Source organism: Cynoglossus semilaevis, chromosome 20 (assembly GCF_000523025.1).
Source record: "Cynoglossus semilaevis isolate Cse_v1.0 chromosome 20, Cse_v1.0, whole genome shotgun sequence".
Classification (NCBI taxonomy): Eukaryota; Metazoa; Chordata; class Actinopteri; order Pleuronectiformes; family Cynoglossidae; genus Cynoglossus; species Cynoglossus semilaevis.
Genome location: NC_024326.1, coordinates 7147033 through 7169005, shown reverse-complemented (window position 1 = coordinate 7169005; position 21973 = coordinate 7147033). Strand labels below are relative to the sequence as shown.

General features: G+C 41.1%; 1 protein-coding gene across 5 annotated transcripts in view; it reads right to left on the bottom strand.

The window, feature by feature from the left end:
• Window positions 1-21973, bottom strand: part of adgrl2b.1 (adhesion G protein-coupled receptor L2b, tandem duplicate 1) — a 105527-nt gene that overhangs the window by 4318 nt on the left and 79236 nt on the right. For 2 of the 5 annotated variants that reach the window (XM_025066265.1, XM_017042453.2), the window contains 10 exons: window positions 21313-21435; window positions 19604-19809; window positions 18984-19157; window positions 16652-16861; window positions 15133-15353; window positions 14278-14344; window positions 11284-11375; window positions 9867-10035; window positions 8868-8996; window positions 6754-6850 (listed from right to left, as the gene is read on the bottom strand). In XM_025066265.1, the coding sequence (XP_024922033.1) occupies window positions 6754-6850; window positions 8868-8996; window positions 9867-10035; window positions 11284-11375; window positions 14278-14344; window positions 15133-15353; window positions 16652-16861; window positions 18984-19157; window positions 19604-19809; window positions 21313-21435 (1488 nt within the window). Of the gene's footprint in view, window positions 1-1468; window positions 1523-4161; window positions 4288-6753; window positions 6851-8867; window positions 8997-9866; window positions 10036-11283; window positions 11376-14277; window positions 14345-15132; window positions 15354-16651; window positions 16862-18983; window positions 19158-19603; window positions 19810-21312; window positions 21436-21973 lie in introns of all 5 variants that reach the window. The other 3 variants (XM_008334341.3, XM_017042450.2, XM_025066264.1) reach the window with 3 other exon arrangements.

Here is a 21973-nt window from a genome sequence, read left to right as displayed (position 1 = left end):
TGACGGTCATCTGGCACAGACCACAGTCATTAGTTAATTCAACAGCTTTTCAATGGTATTTAGGCTCAGTTATGTAGATCAATCAAACACTGTTTGCTTTTGTCATTTTGGAAATACCAGGTTAATTTCCGTGAAAACAACTCTTCCATGAAGTTACAGTTTTGATGCAGAATTTTTTTAAGTTCTTTTTTCACCCCTGAAGCATCGTCCTAGCAACATACTCTACACTGAATGTCCTTGTGTGGGAAGTAGTTTGTTCCTAACACACTCCTTTCTTCCAACTCCAAACAGCAAAACATACAAAAACGACTAAACAATATGGTTCTAGTTTGAGTGATCTCTCCGCAGGATGTTCTTAGCAGACCTGGGTTGACTTTGTGTGTGTCTTTAACACAAGTGAAGTGTCTTTTTATTATTTTCTCGCTCTGTGACTTCATTGTGTCTTACTGTGTTACTCTCGTAACTGTCTTTTTGTGTAAAAAAGTGTAATTCCAGACTGTTTTAAATTATTTACTTGGCAGTTTTTCTTGGGCCGTGAGACACATCTCATCTCTTCATAGAATTCTTGAGATTATTTATTGTCTATTTTCCAGTTTGTACCCCCACGTTAGCACTTGACGTTGAAAAATGTTTTAATTAAATTTGTTTATCTCTTGTTTTCCAAGTTCTGAAAATGCTTCATGTTCCTCTTCTTCTTTGTGGGCATCAATAATTATTTTTCTCATCCTTAACTCCTTTATTATTTTGCTTTTTACTAGGCAAACTTCACTTAAGGTTCTTATTAGGTGATTATCTACAGGAAAACAATGCTCAGCTTTAACTTTAATTTAAAGATTTTAATTTAATTTGTATATTAGCACACAAACTGGTTTCTGTTTGCTATCTAATGATAATGTAGGCGTGCCAAATGTTGCGTTTACGATTGCTCTGCATAAAAGCACTTCACTTGAGAAATTACATGTTCATAGTAATAGTTTTGTCCTCAGCTGTGAAGATAATACTGCTCAGGACACTATTGTGCTTTTTAAGCTCATTTACATTTAATTCAGGGGCAAAGAAAAAGAACCCAATTTGTTCTCTAACACATTCATCCCCATCATATACAGTATATCCTGAAACCATCAAAATAATGATCCTGAACAATATTGCATTAACATCAACAAACAGTGAGTGGAAAAAAAAGAGCTAGCAACACAAAATATTAGAGCAGCTAACAATACAGTAGCACGAGAAAAGCAACGGACAGGATGAGAGCCAAATAAATAAATGAATAAATAAATATAGGCAAGCTGACGAGGAGGTGTTGTGACAACCGACAATGAATAAAACATTTCACCTGTTTAAAGGGAGGCAAGACAAGAGAGCAACGTTGAACACAGATGGCCAGCCACCTCTCTGCACTAAGGCCCCACAAGCACAGCAACAACCCCCACACACCAACACAGACAGGCACGGTGCAATGACTCACTTTGCCAACACTCACATCAAGTGTGTCTGCTCAGGCTATCTGGCCTAAGAACAGCTGATGTGCAAAAAAGAAAAAAAAAAAAAAAAAAAAAAATGCTTTTTTTCAATTGCAGCAGAGACAACAAAATCAGTGAAATAAGACAAAAGTGGAAGCTCGTAACATTCAGCCTGGATTCAGTCGATCCGTCGTCCATCGTATCCTTGCAATTAACTATAATTTGGCCTGTGGGATGCTTGGTGCAAATTGTTCGAGGTGGACAAAGAATGACAGCAAAATTATGTGTTTGAAGGAGCTAAAGGACAAATCAAGGACAACTGAATCCTGGACTCTGGCAGGTGAAAGGGATCAGCAGACACAACCTTTTCTCTATGTACAGTGGAGGACGGAACATTTTCTTATTACATTATTTATTCCTGAATAACCCTTGATCTTTTTTTCGGTTGAAGCGTACACCTGTCAGTATTATTCAAACAAAATGCACACATACACACACACACACATGCTGAACTACTATTCTTTCTGTGGCTCCCTGACAAAGCTGGAGTAGCAGAATAAAAATGAAAGGGGCTAGTTACACAAGCCAGTGATTTACTATGACGACTGTGAGGATGTAAGGAAAAGGCTGACATTTTGATGCGTGAGAAGGATGTCCTCACAGTCGCTCTTTACACACAGTCAGAGTTTTAAACAACTGCCTCAGAAAATGGATGATAGCAAGAATATGAAAAAAAAACCCCTGAAGATATGATCAAAGATATTTCTGAAAAGGCTGAAAGGAGCAGAAGGGCAAAAATGTGGGGGGATGGTATTAATAGATATTTCCCTGTGAAAGGACCCTTCGCTCAAATTTGCATTTGTTTATGCACAGACTGTGATTTTATTGCAAACAGGTATTGTCTACAGGGAGAGCGGGAAATGATGTGAACAGAATTCAACTGGACATGGCGACAGCTGCGCTCCGGGAAGCGTTCCAGCTGAGATTCATCCAAGATGTTCCTTAGATTTTTTTTTCTTTTTTTTTTACTGCATTGGATGAACATCTGCATAGCATTACTTAGTATTAATACACTTATAATGGAAGACACCCACATCCTTTTGCAGGAGCCGAGGGTAATGACTATAGCAGAGGAGACATTTTCAAAGAGCTTATGTTAAAGTTGACGTTCTCTCTGCACGTATTTCATACTTGGTTGGTGATCTTCACACCAGGTTTTGACATTTGTTTGTCATCCTGCTGCCTGTGCTGCACACCGACCCCCCCGATCTTCCCTCCCATATGTTAAACTCCTTAGTCTCCCCTGTTTGTCACTGCCTCTTGATCTTCTCTTAAATAATTGCGGCAGCATTTCCTCTCCCGCTCCTGTGAGTTAAACACATCTTGAATTCAGCAAACTCAGAGTTTTTTTTCCTCCTATTTCTGCAGGTGAATAAAAGCTGACATTCACAATCACCTGCTAATTAAACACCTCTGCTCTTTATACATCTCCTGTGCTCCATGTTAACATGCAATTATTCTGCAATGATTAGGCAGGTAAACATTTTAGGGCGATAAAGCACAAGCTGTGTGCACACCCTCTGACTTCCCTCTCTCTCTCTTTCTGTGTCTCTCTCTCTCAGTGGCTCGGCTGCCACTTAGCTTGAAAAAACAGAGGAAAAAAAAAGCTTTGATTTTCTGTGCAGACACTGCTTGGTCCTAGCCCTGTTTCATTATCTCTACGTGTGAAGAAGTCTCAATGTGCAGAAACCAGCTCAGAACACGAGACGAGACCATGATGACTGCGGCAGGTTCCAGCTAAATCCTTTCCACGCACAGACACACACCCACACCCACACTTTCACCATTCTGTTGTTTTTCTCTACTTTGAATTTTATCATCAAATGTCTGTGTGAATATCTCAGGGCTAAAACTCTGCCCGCATTGCGTCATGTGGTTCTGGGTTTTCTTTTTTCCCTTTTTCTTTTTGTAAATTGTGTTTCTTTTGACTCTGCCAGAGAGGAACTAGGTCACCATAAACACTGGGATGATTTAAATCAAGTTTGGTCAGATTTGAGGTAAACTGGAGACAAAAATGCAGATGATTTCAACATGTATGATATAAACAATAGCCAGAGTAAGAGTTCAAGCATAAATAATCTGGACCGATGTGTAAAACCTTTGCTCAGCAGACAGGAATTCCTGTTAGTCTGCTCAGTGACGAGATAAGGTAACAAATACCGTCTGTGAATTTAGCTCCTTATGCTCACAAAAGACAAAAGAAAAACTTCATACCTGCTGTGTCACAGACAAAGTCTAACTTTTCAACTTTTTAATAATTGTAAAACAATAAAAGAAACAGTTTGATATCCAGGGAAATAAGCCTATTTGCCTTCCACGGTGTTATATGAAAAGATTTATAGCACTAGCTTAGGATAAAGAGTGAAAACCGGGGGTGGAAAAGTCTGATACTGACAAATGGTAGAAAAGCCAGAGATCTGAGGCGTATGAATGTACACACTATATCTGGTTTATTTCAGGCTGAAGTGTAAAAATGATGTGCTGTGCTCTTTCCTGGCAGATAACCAAGGCATGAATCTTCTCACCTAACTGCACTTCAGAGAGTGAGAAAAAAAAAAAAACCTGTATTTCCCCACAACCTTTTTTTATAACAAACACGTATCTCTGTAAGGCAAAAAGGAGGAGGGCGGAGGTGCACCTGGGGAGTGAAAGGCCGGTGGAGAGGGAGTGTTGCACACCACCGTTTCTGCCAGCAGGTTGTTATAAGGGTTAGTGTCGTGGGTGCGGAGGAGAGGGTTAGTTAGGAGGTAGTTGCCAGTCATCCCTGAAATAACAGGAAGACAGAGAAAGGGAGAAAAATCAGGAGTGAAGAAAAACCACAGTGGAAGAAATAAGAGCTCAGAGTACAACGGTTGATGGTCTGTGGTGGTGAGCTGGGGAGCTGTCCACATAAACAAACACTGACAGTTCCTGTCCAGAATCTTNTCCCACTTCTATTATGATCGGAGCAGCCATGGAGACGGTGGTCGACAACACTGTCCAAACAGTCGACCGTTGTAACTGACAAACATTATTATTGCCACAAGTGTTGACCAAAGCATGGCAGCACAATCAGCTGCAGTGTTTACGTGAGACAAGTTCGTCCAAACAAAGTCGTCCAGTCGAGACGCTAGACAAAACATGTGTAAGTGGCCTTCCATGAATAATACTCTCTCCCTATCATCGCCCGCATTCTTGGGTAAATCCGCAGGGATGAGAATAACTATACTTGCTCGTTGGTATGGATCACTGTGAAACTCTGCACTGGCATGTGTGCCTTTAAAAAAGAAATCTGACATGGGAGGCTCGATGGCTGAGTGGAGAGAGCTGCACCACATGGGCTTAATGCCCTGAGCAGTTTGACTCCTGTCTGGGGCATCTCTCCCTCTCTATTACCCTCTTTCTGCCCGTCTCTCTTGCACTCTCGATTCAATAAAGATTAAAAAAAAAGGCCACAGAAAATAATGAAAAAAAAAAAAAAAAATAGAAGCGGTTCATATCTATAGCCAAATCTGCATTAGTAAGGTCTGGAGTCTGAGCTCAGTGATGGGGCTTTTTTTTTTTTTTCGGAAATCCTGCTCTGACCTCTTTCTGACTTTGCTCATCGTCTCCTTCTCTCTCCCTTCCTCCTCACATTCAACTTCTTTTACGAACACGCCGTACATAGGAAACAGACTTATTGATCTCTATCCAGCAGTGAAGCCCAAAAAAATGACTGGAAGGGCTTTGCTGATTTTGTGAGCGTAGACGCCTGTGGGAGAACGAGGCAACTTGTAATTTAATTTATGTCAGTAAACATTTTCCTGAAGATTTCATTAGTGTCAAAAACTAGTTTCAGGGCTCCTTTAATAAGGTCCTGTGTCAGCTGTGTAAATTACAATCTCATTTAGTGGAAAACACATGATAAAGGATGACATTTTTTGACACAGCTGCTTGACTGTCCGACAGGAGCCTGTCAACATCAGTGACGTCCTCCTGCTGTCGAGCTCCTGTTGGACAGTTGTGTCCAATTATAACTTACAGAAGTGACATAATGCTCTGACGGCGGAAAACCTAAACCTAGTGGCTGACACTTGAATTTTTTTATTGTCAGGAAATTGTTACCTGCAGTTTTAAATTAGTTGGAGTTAAAAGTCGCCTCATTTTTTTTTTTTTTACTCCAGACTTCTGACAGTCTTTTCACGGGGCTACTTTTTGCAGCCGCACTTTGTCCATTTCTTATGAACGGTCTGTGGTTTTCTGTCAACTCTACATTTGACATTTCTTCAGACCTGGGTCATGCTTTCTGCATTGATGCATTCAAGAACCTGCTAGATTCTGTGTGACATAACATTTGTTTTCTGCCTGTTTCCACATGGGTTCACACTGACCCACTTGTACACAACTGGTGTAGTACAACATTTGATTTACCTTGGGCCCTTTACTTACTGGCCATGTTCTGTGTTGTACCTTAAGACTAAAAGGGGCGTGATCTAGCGCTGGACAGGGACAACAATAGGCAAAGTACTGAGGGGAGGGTTAGGAGAGTAAGGCCAAATAACTTTGTCGCAGCATGACCTCTGCCTCTGAATGTGACCTTTAAGTGGTATGGGTGAGGTAAATACTTACCCAAGGCCTTATAGCAAAATAATTACAGCCCTCATGACACATTCATCTGAGTGTACATATGGAGTACATTGTACGGCCGTAGTCTAGTGGTTAAAAGGATTTTAACTGGGCCGTGGCTTTACCGAAACTTTGGACAGTTTTGGTCCAGTTTCCAGGATCTTAACCACAAACTGGCTATTTTATTTGTTAGCAAAACACAAAGTTTACCAAAACTAAGGCTATTATTGGTGTTTAAAATGTTTGGGCCAACATCTGCATGTTATCTGGAAAGGGAAACTCCTTTGTTTCAGTACAGACAGAATGTCGTTGTCCAAGCAGAAATGAATAGTGTCTCTCGATAGATATAGAACTGGTAAAGCATGACCCAGGCCTGATTATCCTGTTCCTTTCTGGAGAGTGCTGAGGAAAACACTGCAGACTTTGATCCATCTGCAGCATTTACGTTTTTTTTCCCCTCTCAAAGCTCAACACTTTGAGGAACGCAGCATTAAATCAGGTTTAATCTTGTTCTTTTTCTCGAGCTCCCGCAGAACCACGTAGGCTGCGCTCATTGAAGTGTTTACTGCGAATTCAGAGCTCCGTCACAAAGAGAATAGTGTATGTGTCTTGTCTGGCGGTGGGGGTGGAAGAAAGGGTAGCGTACCTTGGTTGAGTGTGGAGGTGCTGTTTATGTCTCCTGAGATGAAGGAGGACTCCGACTGCTTTCTGACAGTGTCGTTCCACATCCGCCTGATGCGGCTCTGGGTGGAGAGAAAAGCTGCCATTGATTACAACTCGACATGGTGCTGCTCTTATTCGAGGCTCGTGGCCTCCGAGACTGGGTGGCTAAGTGGGTTCTCGATTCAAGTCTTCGGGTTCACACATGCTTTAGCTAACACACTGCCTGATGACATGCCGAGCTCTGGTAAAACAAAGCCGCCCGCACGTTATTGATCCAAAAACAACACCAACAACAAACACCTGATGGAGACACGCTGCATTTTGAGAACCTCTTTGAGAACTTGTAACTTGAGATATAGGCCGTTAGCTCCGAGAGGAAGCCACCAACATGTTCTGGAAGAGCCCGTAAACTGTATGCAATATGTCCAATAAGATCACGTCTCTTAATCTGAGCGACAAAAACTGTATTCTCATTGTCACAAAATGACATTTTCAAAGCATTTTATTCATTAGAAGCAACATTGAAATACAAAAATATCAAAATTCTGCAATTTTATAGTATAGTTGAAGTTTAAATGATGAATTTAAGGCAGACAAAATGGATAAAAAAGAAATTCAGATTTTTGCTGTTAAAAAACCCCCCAACCTTCCTGACAGTCTTTGGTCAGTGTTGTCTCATTCTTATGTTAATGTTAATGCACAGGACAGTTTTAGAAGAATCAGATCTGGACTGCATGCAAACCAGGCAAATACTACACTATTTTTATGCACATTACAATGACAAATATATTAAAAGTGAATCATCTCATATTCAGACGTACCAAGAATTCTACTTGCATGATATATTCCGTCTTACTTTGCCCCTGCCTTAACTTTCTTGGAGCGAGATTCTAACTTTGTTAGTTGAATGTTTAAAAAGAATTAGATTTCTCTGCCATTTTTCCTTGCTTTAAAAGGTTTAAGTGAATTACCAAAGTACAGATTTTGGTTGTTATTGCATTTTTAGGAAGTGTGTATCTGCCAAGCTGAGCTGCACAGCAACATTTTTCAATCCTCAACAAAATTTAATATCTTCCTCGGATACGTGACCTTCCCGGAGATTTACTGCGACTGTATACAGTAAATTCTATTTAATCAGATGTAGGTTACGGCAAGATAAAACAGGTCAGCTCAGGAATGTAAAGTTTATTTTCCAACGTTTACACTACAATTTGTGGAATAAATCAGGGGGCTTCACTGCGAGGAGATAAAATTCTTTTTATGTCCTCGAATGATGTTTGTTTTCAACACTGACTTCATTGAAAAGAACAACAAAGGCAGTTGGGTAGTTTGGCTTGTGGGCAGCTCCCAGCCCCGAGCTCTGAGTCCTGTATATATACACTCACATTACCAAGAACATCTGGGCAGGGTAGGTTTTAACAAACATTACTCAAACTGCTATTGTTAGCTACAGATTATTACACATTTTTGTGTGCCAGCGAGCGTTTACACTAGCATGATGTTGTGTGTGGGACTGACTCACAATAAACCGTGGTGCCCTCGTTCATCATGCTGAAAGTGTAGCTGTGTGGCTCTGGGATGTGGTTTTTACTCGTGGGACTACAATGCAGCTACATGACACAAATGGAATAAGTCGAATATATCAGGATTTTTGGCTGCACAGAAAATACATATTAGTGGGGTTGGTCTATTGGTGGTTTTGTAATAAAAGTGAAGAGAATGACCAAAACAATTCCCAAGAGAAATAAAGAAAAATTAGACAAAATATTCTTGATTGTTTAAACTGGTGGTTCCCAAAGAGGGGGGCAGGAACCTCTAGGGAGCACTAAGGTATTCTGGGGGATGGGTGGGGCGTTAGAGAGGAAAATTAATTTCAAACTTTTATTCCTTTTTGCATGCAAATTATAACTTAATTTTCTTTGTGCAATGAGAATAGCAGTTTTAAAAAGAAAGTCTTTTTTTATATAATGTATAAAGGTCAGCTGTGAATGTGTTGACGTAAGGGTATAAAAAAACGGTATAAAAATCATAACCATGATCTTCTCACATGATTCAAAGACATCGCTGACTGTGATGCCTCTCAGTACGAGCATGTACCTGTGTAGCGGATGTGTAGCGAGCCGTGGATCGAGACGTGGCAGCTTTGGCTGAACTGTGGGACCCCTCAGACGGCAGCGCGCCGCAGCACTGGGACTGATGGAAACATTTGCTGTACTCTTTGCGAACCTGCGAGAAAATAAAAGATCAGTGTCGGCTAAGGACGAGCAGACGGAGACAGAGACCCGAGCAGGCTCACTGACTTACAAGAATCACAAATCCTAGGTCTTTATCAAATGCCATCTTACAGCAGCTTAAATGCCACACGTGTTTGGACAGAGGAACCAAACTCTGAGGTACCACAGGGAGGAAGGACATTGGGCACTTGTGTTTCCATGTCTACACTGTATCGTGACCTGAGATGCCTTTGTGTAAAAGTTTGAAATATCCACACCTTCCATATGACATGGCGTTCCAAAACAAATAAAGTAAAAAAGTCAAATTAACTTAATTAAATCATTGGTGTCATATTTGATAGAGAAGCGAGAAAAACGCAAATTTTGCAGGTTTTCTTTCTAAAACACACAAAAAATATCTTAGAAAAAAACTATGTGGCAATTTTTAATTTAATTTGTTATAATGTTTCATTTAACATCCCATCTGCTTAAGACGTTAATCTCCGAAACAGGGAGGGTTTCAGAACAGACTTTTCTCCTCTCTCACTTCCATTCACTCTGTTGCTTTATCTAAGTTCTCTTTTCGCTTTTAATGGTGAACATCACGCCAGTGTTGCGATAAATCCAACAGGGCAAAAACAGATTCTGAACATGTTCTTCTTGCGAAAAGGTTGCTAGTTGTCCTGGACTTGGCCTCAACTGACCAATCTGATGCAACATTTGAAATTGAGAGAGAAAGATTTCGCAAAAATCCCTACTTAGATGCGGACTGTTGGCTGAGCTTGGCATTTGTGACATTTTTAATAAACACAAAACTCCCTTCCATTTTTACTTTCTGCTTATCTTCCGGAGGTTGATTACATTACAGCTGACTGCATCTTGCCTTTTTCTGGAGGAGACAGTGGAAGATGAAGATAAACATCCCCTGCAGTGTGTTGAAGATGGTGAAGAGATACGCCATCACAATGGAAGAATCATTAAGGAAGAACAGGCCAAAGGACCACGTGAGCCCCAGCAGACAGAGCAGAGCAAAAGAGCCCAACACCCACGACCTGCAAAACAGAGAATCAGTGCAAAGTTAGGAACGTTGAAAATCATCTGCAGGATTTGATGTCTCCTCTTCCTGACCAGTACCCTGTCCAAACACAGATAAGTAGATTGCTTTGGAATGAGTGACTAGTACAGTAGGTATTTGAGTAAAAAAAAAAAATTAAATTCCCCCTCGTCTTTTATGGACTTGGTGTCCAACTGCGGACGCAGCGACTTTTTTCCTTGGCAGCTTCCAGGAATTCAGCCGAGTGGAAACAAGATAACTTAGCAGTCACTTCCAATGACAATGGCTGATGGTTATTGATACATTAGAATAAAGTATGCCGTCCCGAGAGAGATGCAAGAAGTAAGAGGAGACAAAATGGGACAACAGCTCGTCACGGAGAGAGGCTTGAGTGAAAAAAACTGAGAGGCGGCGGTGGTGAGAAAGATGCCTGATTAGAAAGTGTGAAATTTACTTTATAATTTATCTACACAACATGTTTTTGACCTTTTAATTATAACAAATGTAACTGGTTCATTATTCAACACACGCGCCCCACAGATTGAATTCAGATTAGAGACAGACGCTGGTCACAGCAGTTGATGACTTCTGAAACGTATGTTAATGTAAGAAAGCCAAATGCAAATAACTCTAGATTTACGTAGCTAAAATCCTCTAGTTCTTTCTCTTTTTCTTTTTTCTTTTTTGGAACCAAACTCACTGTGGCCGACCATAAATCAACACCCACCTAACATATGTTGGCCTGCTCTTAGACATAGAGTTAAACAAGAAACCAGGCACAGAAACGGTCAGGGACTTGTCTTTTTATCCACCAAACGTGGGCCAGTGGAGGCAGAAAAGCTGGGATTTGTTTCCCCTGTTTTTACCATCATTAAATCTAAGAGGCACGTGGTTGAATCCGACCCTCCCCCTGCTAGAAAAAAACCCGTGAAGTATTCCAGTACAGGAGCAGAAATAGTAGCAAAGTTCATAAGTTCAGCCATTAAAAGATAAAACAAAAGACAATAAAAGTCTGTGGAGTACAAACACTCAAACCATAAAACCAACTTTATTTGCACCGATTATAAACCAAAGATTCAGAGGAGAAAATTGAATTAACTGTGGGCCAAATGTAGTTCTTGGAAGTTTACTCAACACTACGTATTACTTTTACTTCACACAAATACACATCCACCCTACACTTCTCAGAGTCTTCTCAGAGCAGCCACAGTCTGACCTGCTAATCTTCACAAGTGACACCCCTCACCTGATACCCCCCAGCCTGGACGAGTCAGGTTTCATGGAGGTGGAATTCTTCACCATCTTGTACATGGTCACAACCAGGAAGATGACGTTGACCTGTCAAAACAAAAGCATATCAGGCTGAACAGGCTGCACTTAGAGAGGAATCTGATTTCTGTCGAGCAAGCAGAGTACTTAAACCACATTGTAAAAAAAAAAGGAACCTCATTACAAATTCAAAATAAGTGTATGTAAATACGAGGAATGGCAGCGCCATTTGTCATATTTTAGGATTCTTTCGGGGCGAAACTCTTAATTAAAGTAACTAGAACTGTCAGAGGGAGAAAAGATTACAGTGTTTTCCTTTAATTTGTAGACGCCCGAAACTCACTCGCGGTTGCTAACAACAGAAGTCATGTTTCACAGTGACTTCGAATATTGCTTAATCCACAGTGGTTTTGGCTCAACGCGGCAAGCATCAACATCAGCATACTTTGACGGAGAGGAATAAGGAAATTTATTGCCTTGGTGCAGATCATAAAGTACGCTGACTTCCAAAAAGAAAAACAACGGTGAGAGGTTATTGCTGTGGTCTACTTCACACAGCTCGGGCCTTCAGCATTCGCTGCCTCACAAGTTTCTCTTCGCTCTCTCCCTTGCTTAACATTACATTTGGTCCCAAAGTGCAAATCCTCATTGAAAATGAGAATGTATGTCTTGTGACGTGCGAGCTGATCTTATGTGCTGAGAAAAAGGGGGAAAGCCCCGGAAAAACACAGAGAGGAAAGATCGTAGCTCTGCGCCATATTTTAGAAAAAATCATTTTGCGGGGGCCAGAAAAAACATGTAGGTGACTCCAGTCATTCATCCCACAAAGGTTTTCCATGCTTTCAAGACGTCTCAGCGTAAGAACGGCAGGGTTGGACGTTATCGAGGGAAAGGAAGGAGGTGTGCTTCATTTCGGTCCAAATAAATTACATTTTTGCTCACCTAAAATGAAGTATAGCCAGATTCATGTGCAGAGAGTAAAAAAATATTAAGCAAAGAAGCAAAAAGTGACCTATCGACTGTAAATGAAGACAAATTGAAGGTAGAGCTTCCAGGAATTTCTTTAAAAAATAAACCTTCGTAAAACTTCTCTTATTTATTTATAGTGGAGTTTTCTACAGTCAACGTTGACGTTGTCAGGAACATTGCAGTCTGTCTGACCTTTTTCATCCTTTTGCAATTGAATGGGCACTAGGTGTAAAATATGAATGAATAATTTAGAGCTGAGTAACAAACACAATGATCACCACAAACAACAGACTCTTCAGTAACAAACACAATGATCACCACAAACAATAGACTCTTCAGAAACAAACAAACAAAAAAAAAATTAAAAGCAGTATTTCTTTTTTTAACATCATTTTTAATAATTCTTTTTAATTCTGCTGGATCTGGAGTGACAGAAGTTTTTCTTTTTCATCTTTAGATGTGACTTTTTTTTAGATGTCACATTTTAAACATTATTTGAGTAGAAGTTAAAATAAGAAAGGTTGATATTTTTTCGTAGATGCAACTGGAGGGAAATTAAGTCCTGTCTTGACATTTAAAGAAATGTGCAGCTCCCGTAGAGCCTGCAGTCAGCCCTGCTCTCATTAACCACCGACACAGATGCGTCAATCTCCAGGTGTAGTTCTTATATTTATCAGCTAGTGGTTAGTGGAGAAACTGAATCTTTTTACGTTTGCGTTGAATGGTTTGACCTAATTACAGAGTGTTTGAACTACAAGGAGCTTTACATACTCAGTGTTAAAGAACACTTAGCACACATTCAGGCATTTTCTACCTGAGTTGACAAAAAACATAAAAATGAGATTTTTGTTTTTTAATATTCACAGACACGGTTTTATTATCACTCCATGATGATGCCAACACTGTAAGGCGACGGAAACACGATGAATGGAAACGAGCAGAATGAAAGGAAAGAGGATGAAACTCCACAACAGTAGAGGGAAGAACGCAGGAAGAAGGAGCAGCTAAGTAGACAGAAAGAGGCTTTTAGATCACATCTTAAAGTAATGCCGAGTGTTGTCTCGCAGCCACTGGGGCCGATTTACGTCTGCATGAGTCGAGCGGCTGGTGATGCATTTAACACAGCTGCAAGTGATGACACAGATCCGATGAGACAGACAGAGGGACAGACAAGCAGGTCAGGAGGCAGGAAGGCAGTGTGCAGAGAAAAGCAGACTTCCCCCCATGCCCAGTCTCAGAGGGGCCATCTTCTACAATATTTAGGTCTTCTATGTCTCTGCCAAATACAGTGAAAAAAAAAAGAAAAAATCCCCAGGCCTTGCTGACGCAGCCCCACACTGGGTTTTGCATATATTTACAGCCTACGGACAGATTTACATGTGTGTTAGGAAAAGCAGCTTCTATGGATCTGCAGCATGTTTGTTCAGGTCTGTGTGCATGCATGTGTGCACATTGTGTGTGTGTCTGTGAGCGATGTGAACACCCAGTTCCCCATATGAAATATTAAAAAGTGAAGATGGAGATGTCCGTGTGCTGCAATTGACTGGGGACGTGTCATGATCCTCGGCAGGACTATGAACTGTGGTAATGGTACTGTGGCCCACCCACTCATTACTTCCATGTTCACTGCCCCCCTCCCACCATCACACTTGTATTGCTACTGAGCAAATGACCTTCAAGCCTGAGACAATTTCTTCTCCTGATAGCAGGACGGGTGTATTATCGAGATGTACAGCAAGGACCAAACAGCTTTAAGCTGTTGCCGCTCACCAATTCTGATTTCAGAGGATTTCATAGCTGAGTGGACACTGATGTCCTTGTGTCAGCTATAATGGGACCACTTTTCTTTCATGCAAATTGATCCGAGAAAGCAGAGCTAGGAGGCTGCCAGCACACACGGAGAGAAAATCCATAACCAGAGCTTTTCTTTTGAGAAAACAGTGCATGTCATGTGTGTGAGTGTGTGTGAGAGTGTGTGTGAGCGCACAAAATTACAACTTACCACGATTATGAAGGTTACTGGTCCAATGAAGCTCCAGATGAAATGATTATCAACCCTCAGCCAGCATCTGCAGGGAGGTGATATTCACTCCATTAAATCATCGCACTGCCAAAACAAAGTTGTGTGTCATCGATCAGGGCCCGGCACAGCCCAGTGCATGATGGGTCACAGCAACAGAATAGGCTCCTCTGACCACAGAGAAGAAAACCCGACCTTGAGGGAATCTTGGCGCGGAGCCATGAGAAGCTGCAGTCTAAAAGGCAGCGGTTGTTGGTCTCTTAGCTTCATGACTTCACAGTCTGCAAATGCTTACAAATGTGCAACGTCTGACTGTGTATATCTCAGGGCCCGGACCGTAAACAGCCTATTGTATACAATTCAAAAATGAAATGCAGCTTGGCCTGTGTTTATCGTCAGGAAACGGGAGATGAAGTGAGGACTATGGAAATAAAACAGAGTTTAAAGAAAGGCAGTTCACTTAAACCTCATAAATTAGAGGAGTGCCGTCGTAAAGCTTGCTGCTTGGATGAGGACCAGCTGAGAAGTGCATAAAGTTTTAACTAGCAATTACCCACATGCAAAGAATAAAAATCAGACCGGGCAGTGCAGCTAGCCTGTGCCTTCATTAATGTTGTGGCTTTGCTCACTCCCACTTCTTTAAGCATTGACAGGGTGTAAATTTCCAGGGGCCAGAGGTGAATTACTCTCTGTGATATTTCTATCATTAGAACACACACACACACACAGACACACACACGCTGTGTGGCTGTGTAGTGATGCAGAGATGGGAGGACTAACACACTCCTGACTTTCATCCCCACCAAAGCTCAGCCTTCACAGAAACGCTGTACTTACGCTCGTGGTGTGCCGTAGCTTCTGTAGTCGATGGCTGCTGAGATGCCCACCACCACGGCCGGGGTGAGGTACCCAGTGATGTAATAGTACTTCCTGCGGGAGAACTCGCTCTCAAACACCTCCACCAGCATGAGGTACAGCTGCACGCCCTCCAGACACATCCAGGAGAAGGCGGCCAGGAAGCAGAAGTGCAGCGCACCAGCGATGATTGAGCACACCAGCTGACAGGAAGACACATTCAGAGGTTACACACAGGCACAAGTGGGGCCTTAAAGAAATGGATTTTTATCTTTGAACTGGTTGCCATGGTGACTCATTTATTTGAGGATTCTCAAGAGCCCAATGGGATCAGCGTATTTGAATTTAGATTATAGGGTGTGTAAAAAAAAAAAAAGCAGCTTTTTACCAATATTTGTATATCAACAAAAGATACCATGGAGCCTTGTCAGTTAAAAACTAGTTTTTGAGATTTTTACCCTCTTTTTAGCTTTTACTAATTTGGGCCTTTTAACCACAGCAGGTCACTGCGATGATTGAGATAAAACCACCTGCTCAGAACACATATATAGTTGGAACCAACGGAGTTGATAAAAGAGGAGACCAAACACCTGAGCCAGGAGATCATAATAGGTTTTCATTTATCAGAGAGACAGACATGGTGTTAAAAATTACCAGCACTGCTTCGTCTGCTGGGAATAAGAAACAACAGTTGAAGACAAATGACTCATCTGGCACCCTGGCCCCTCGGTAAATTTATTATTCAAAATATTCCCAAAGTGCTTTATTCCAAGGAAGATTTTATTATTTTCCTTAAAAAGAAAAAACAAACAAATCCTCCCACCAAAAAACCCTTGATCTACCACATACCATACTGTGGAGGTGGTGTTCTTTGCGTTATAAGCTTCTCCCTTACTTCTTCATACAAAGTCAACAAACCCATACAGTTCTTGTCTGAGCGAATAATATGTGAACTATATGAAAGAATGTGCTACATAGTCCTTGCTCCGAATGAGAACATCTGGGAAATCACTTATAGAGATTACATTGTCCAGTGGGAATAATTTCTGTATCCATCTGCATCAGGATGAGGAATATAGAGTTTTGTCATAGATGCTCAGCTGTGTGAAAATACTGTCAAAATTTCCCAGATTTCTAAAATTTCCCCTGTGAGCCATTGTGACAGAGCCAAGAATCTTTCAAATTGATGGAAGTCCGTTTTCAGCGAAAATCCATGTTTTGGGAGTGTTCACACGACGTGATTAAAAACGATACTTTCATTTGGACAAATTTGAAGTCATAAAATACTGTCCTTCTGTGTTTTCATACTGGACTCAGAATCAGTGACATCAATCTCAAAGTGTTGGCAGAAGTTGAAGCAGAATAGAGTTGCAGCATTTTACCTTAACTAGATTCACTTGAATGTAGATTAAGAGGGACATTTAAATGCATTTAAAAAGGTTAATCACACCGTGATGGGCCGTTCATCTGAGGCCGTTCTGCACAATGATTTTCACTCTACCTTTGGTTCCGTCATGTTGATGCCCACGAGGAAGATAAGTTCACCGATGAAGAGGTTGAGGCAGAGGTTTTTGTGAATGGTGTTGCGGTCACACTGCAAACCACGGAAGAAGCTGAAGGTGAAGAGGCTGATGGCCAGGCAGACCAGAGACACGGCGATGCCCATCCGTGTGATGACGGTCAGGAGAAGCTCATGGACACTTCCCTCCCCCTGCACAGACACAGACCCGTGTATGTTATGGACTAACCTTGAACTGCTGTGCTTTTTATAACATCTCTGTATATGGCTGTGTTCAAATACGGAGAAAAGAACTGCACGATATCCCTGTTGCAGAGGAATGGCTGCAAATGTTGCCCTATAACTTGATTTATTATTAGTTTTTCCTACAAATAGAGAAAAATGAAAAGACAGAGAACAGGGAAAGGTCATTTTTCACATTTAACATACCAATGGAAATATATATCTAAAAAGCCTGTTTTGTCCATAGAAAACATAAAAATAATTTCTTTTTTTTTTTTCTCTCATTACTTCCATTGACAACACATTAGGATCTCATTACGGGAAGAAAAATCTGTTGCAATATTTATATGGGTACCTGATATTCATTCAAAACAGAGGGAGAAAAACAAATATCCATTTGTCCTTCAACTTGATCACATGTGATGACATTTGGCACTCACACGTGCTATTTAGACCTGGCCGTTCAGAGTAATCCAATCACGTGAGGAGAACCCAAAGTATGGGTCTGAATTCTAATAATGCCAGCTAGTGTGTCCTTGGATGAAATCCCTGAAACCACATTCGGAGGAAGTTCCGAGCCGCACGTGGCCACGTCAATTTATTCTCATGCTACACCCACAATAATAAGAGCAACTGTAAAAACTTTCCCATCATAACGGTCACATGTTGGCATGCACACAAATAGTATTATTATTTATTTTCATACGCCTAAGACGCCTAATGGGTGATCGTGTAAGCTAGTTTTTAATCCTGTTATTCTATTAACGTCCATCAGTGACTGCAACACTTTAACATAACAAGATGACTTCATATGTAATTTAATATCAGCATTTGTAACAAAACCTTTTACAGCCTGTGACAGTTGTTAAAATCCTGAATCAAAGTAAATGCTGCTATTTGATGATGACACGTCTTTCAGGATCAGCTGCTATTACTCACTCGGCAAGTCACTTTACGACAACGACAACACAAAGTGACAGTAGTCCCATGAAGTCTTTATGTTCTTTTGATAAATAAATGAATGTATTTGTGCTACATTAAAGATCAACTGTTATCCAAATATTTCCTTATTTTAGATGTTGACACAGATACAGACTTTACATTTCTCATTGTGGCATATACTGTGCTGGAATATTCATATTCATGAATGTATGTTCCACAGGTAACAGCCAGACAACGGCTGAACATTTTTTAACTTTATTTTTCTTTTTACGCGTTCTGAAAAGTGACATCAGTTAAGAACTGCCACATGTACCCTGTGATCTTGTCATGTGACGACCACATGCTGATTTTGTTTTTGAGGTCCCATCAGCATGTGTGTTGTAAAACATTTAAGACTGAGTGTGTTCCAAGATGGAACAAAAAAAAAATAAAAAAATACTTGACTTCACTGACAACATCATTCAACAACATGGTGGCCTGAGAGTGAGGCCATTCTTCCTGTGTTATTTGTAATTTCACTGAGAGCAGGAGTCGCATGTGAGGTGATGTGTAGGGGAATCGGTGTGAGGCTAAAGCCTCGCCTCCGGGGTCTGGTTTCAAGCTGTGGTTAAGTTTGAGGTTAAGACAGATGACAGGGACAGAGTTCATGAGTTAGGACGTATTATTAAAGGAACCACAAACCTTTCCTCCACATTTATTATGGGCTAGGTCCTTGCTACACATGCTATTTATCATGTAATTGGATTATAATTGCATTTCACGACCAAATGGATCCCACACCACTTCAAGAGTGCTGGAAACACAAGTTAAAGCTCAGGGTGCGTACTACCTTTTCCCATGATTCTTAGAAACATGCGCATGATGGCGTATTAGACACGGACCACAGGTAAAATATAATTACATCTAATAACGGTACGCTCTTATCTCTGCTGATCCACAATTTTGCTCTTTTAAATTGACAGCCTGCTTCTCCACCTCTCATCTCTTATCTCCACCCTCACCTTCTCTTCTGTTAATAATCTAATTATGTCCACTGAAATGCTACTCTTGTTCTGGATGTGTGCACGCAAATACGTGAGATACATTGACGAAATGAAACAAGAAAAAAAAAAAAAAAAAAAAACCCTCCTGTGATCCGAGGGCCACTCACCACGTTTCCCCTGTGAGCCATGAGGATGGCAAAGTTGGTCAAGTGACTGCAGGAACAAGTGGTGTGGCTCTTGTTGGTGTCCAGCAGTTTACAGCCTTGAGTGGACCAATATCCCATCATGCTCCGCTCCGAGTAATTCCAGAAGGAACAGTTGGGGTTGTAGTAATGCTCCTTCTACAAAGCACAGAGAAAAAAAAATTAAAAATGAATGAGAACTCTTTGCAAAATGCATGATTGTAAACAAACATTCTTTTTATATTTCATATCTTTAAGCGTATGTAATGTCAGTAGATGGAATGACGCAAGCTGGAGTTTTATGCACGTCTTTCATCAGGTTTAGCCAGATTGAAATGCTCTACTCGGCGAAAAGGATTGTGGGGGAAAAGTAGGGATGAAATAAAAAAGCATTAATATGTTAATTTGCTGGGATTACTGTGGCACCTTGAAAACACAAGGTGAAACATGACAAACAACACGCCTGACTTGTGTTAATCACCATCCGTGTCACACGCGGACAATACGTCATTTTTAATTTGCTCGTGTGCGACACTAATTAAACAAAGCTTCGTCTAGACGCAACCGCGCCGTGGCGTGAAGAGGTCTGAAAGGAGGAGACTCACATCCAGGTGTTCCAGCGTAAAGATCACGGGGTCAGCCACGAACACGCGACTGGACTCTTTGGTAATTGAAGCTGAAAGGATGTGGGAGTTGACGGTGAGGGAAAGGTTGCGCCGGCTCGGGTCCACCATTCCCTTCAGTGTTGCGTTCTCCGTGCTGAGGAACTGACCCAGATTCTTGTACAATACAAACACCAGCTTGGCCACACCTGCAATGAGACATAATTAAGTCATCAGACATGCAGGACTCCTTTAATTAAGAGACATACAGTGTTGTTTTAGTGTTATTCAACAAACACAGCAATAATGGTCTTGTTATTGTAGCAACATGTCAGCCCAAGTGCTTTACTAATGGACGCAGACGGGCGTCTAAAATAAACAGAGTAATAATAATTTTAATTACATTATAAACTCCCAAGAGCAATGTGGCCTTCATAATGTTAAAATAAGCCCTGGGACAACAGAGGACTCTCCCCGAAGAGCCACGGGGGGTAAAGTGTCTTTGCTGGAGAGGTGACCAAAAAACCCCCCGAAAGTTCACTGTGAACTCCAGAGATTCTGTGGCTGCAACACTTCACCGACCCGTGCTTCATGGCAGAGTGGGCAGACAGAAAACTCTCCTCAGTCAAAGTTACATAAAAGCCTTCTCAGATTGTGCAAAAAAAAAAAGCATCCAAGCACTCTTAGTCTGTGACAAGAATCATTTTCTCCTCTGATGAAACAAAGATTGTACTGTTCTGGCCTCAAAAAGCACTCTGAATAAAAGTGGACGCTGCTCATCGCTGGACTGATACCAAGGACAAAGAAATAGTAAGATATTTGTAGAGTAGAGTTTTTTTGTTTTTGTTTTTGTTTTAACAGAGAATAGGCTAGATGCCAGTCATGAGTTGAACTGGTCAGAGTACAAAGACAATTGTACTTAAAACCTGCTCTGTAAAGCACTCAGGTGTTTTAACAAAGATAAGACATCACAGAAGGACAGGGATAATTTGAGGAATGTCTCTTAAGATGACACAACAACAGCCCTGACGTGAACCCATTCAAAGAACTCTGTGGAATACTGCAAATGGCGGCCACCTGACAGGACCCATTCAGGGAGAGGGATCTAGTGGATCTGCAGAGAAGAAAGGCAGAACATCTCCTAGATCCAGGTGTTTAAAACGTGTCGCATCACGTTTGGTGCTGCAGGCTCTAGAACCTGGTCCGAAATACTTAAAATTCAATTATTTTTCTAACTTGGATGTTGAGTATAGATTAAAGGTATTTTAACATAGGGTCTGCGGACACGAAATTGATTAGAAATTATTTGTTTTACAATTATTTGTTGGGAATTTATGGATAATTTATGTCAAATGACTAAAATCACTCAAATCAAAAACCATAGCAAGCACGTGTTCTATACAACAAGACTGAGGTTCAGTAAATTCTCTTTTTAAATTATATACCGTATATAAAAAACGAATAAAAATCTGTCCAATCTGAAATTAACTGTGTGAGTAGGAACAAGCCATTCATTTTAAAAAACAGATTAAGAGTAATAATAAGTGAGGCAGTTTTGTGGTATTTTTATGGCGGTCTTTCTGAAAAGACAAATCTTTCGTGGACTGATGTTGTAACATTCAGCAACATATGACTTTCATTATTGAATCACAGTGAAAAAGAGAAACAGAACCGTGACGTTTGTCTTTGGCAGCAGTTGTTTGGCTCCTTACCGTTTTTACTGTTGACTTTGACCGTGTTGGAGGAAAGTTGAAGCGTGGCTCCACCTTTGCTCGTCTGTGGAAACCTGAAATCTTGCACCTGGCCATCTGTGCTTAGCACGTACACTTCCAACACTGAAAAGGTTAGGACGAGAGAGGGGACAGGTGGGGACACACACAGAGACAGCTCCAACGTTAGGGCCTGGCAGCAACCGCTCAAAGATTGCATGTTAGCAGTTGGAGTAATAGACTGTGGTTTTATTGGAACTCGGGCAAAAGAAAAGAAAAGCAAAAAATAATAATACGGGAGGTGATTTTGGATGAGTGAAAGCAAACTCAGAGCTTACTTGAGTATGAATGTCAAATATTCATAGCAGCCAAATATCATCGCGCTATTACTTTTACTTTTTCTCTCCCCTGTGGGTTCAGATAACTCTCGGCTTGACAAGCAAATCTCTGAAAATCCTCCAAATTCCTGCAGCCACCCTCTCCAGCATGGCAGCTGCCGGGTGGTGGTGCTCCCTTTGATGTGTGAAATTACTGAGGGGTCAAGCGGACATAGGTATCAGCACAGGACACACGAATCAGCACGCTCCCTCCCATCACAATCAGCCTCACTTCCTCCGAGTGATAGCTTCTGACAGATGGAGATGTGGAATTGCTCTCCGGTTGC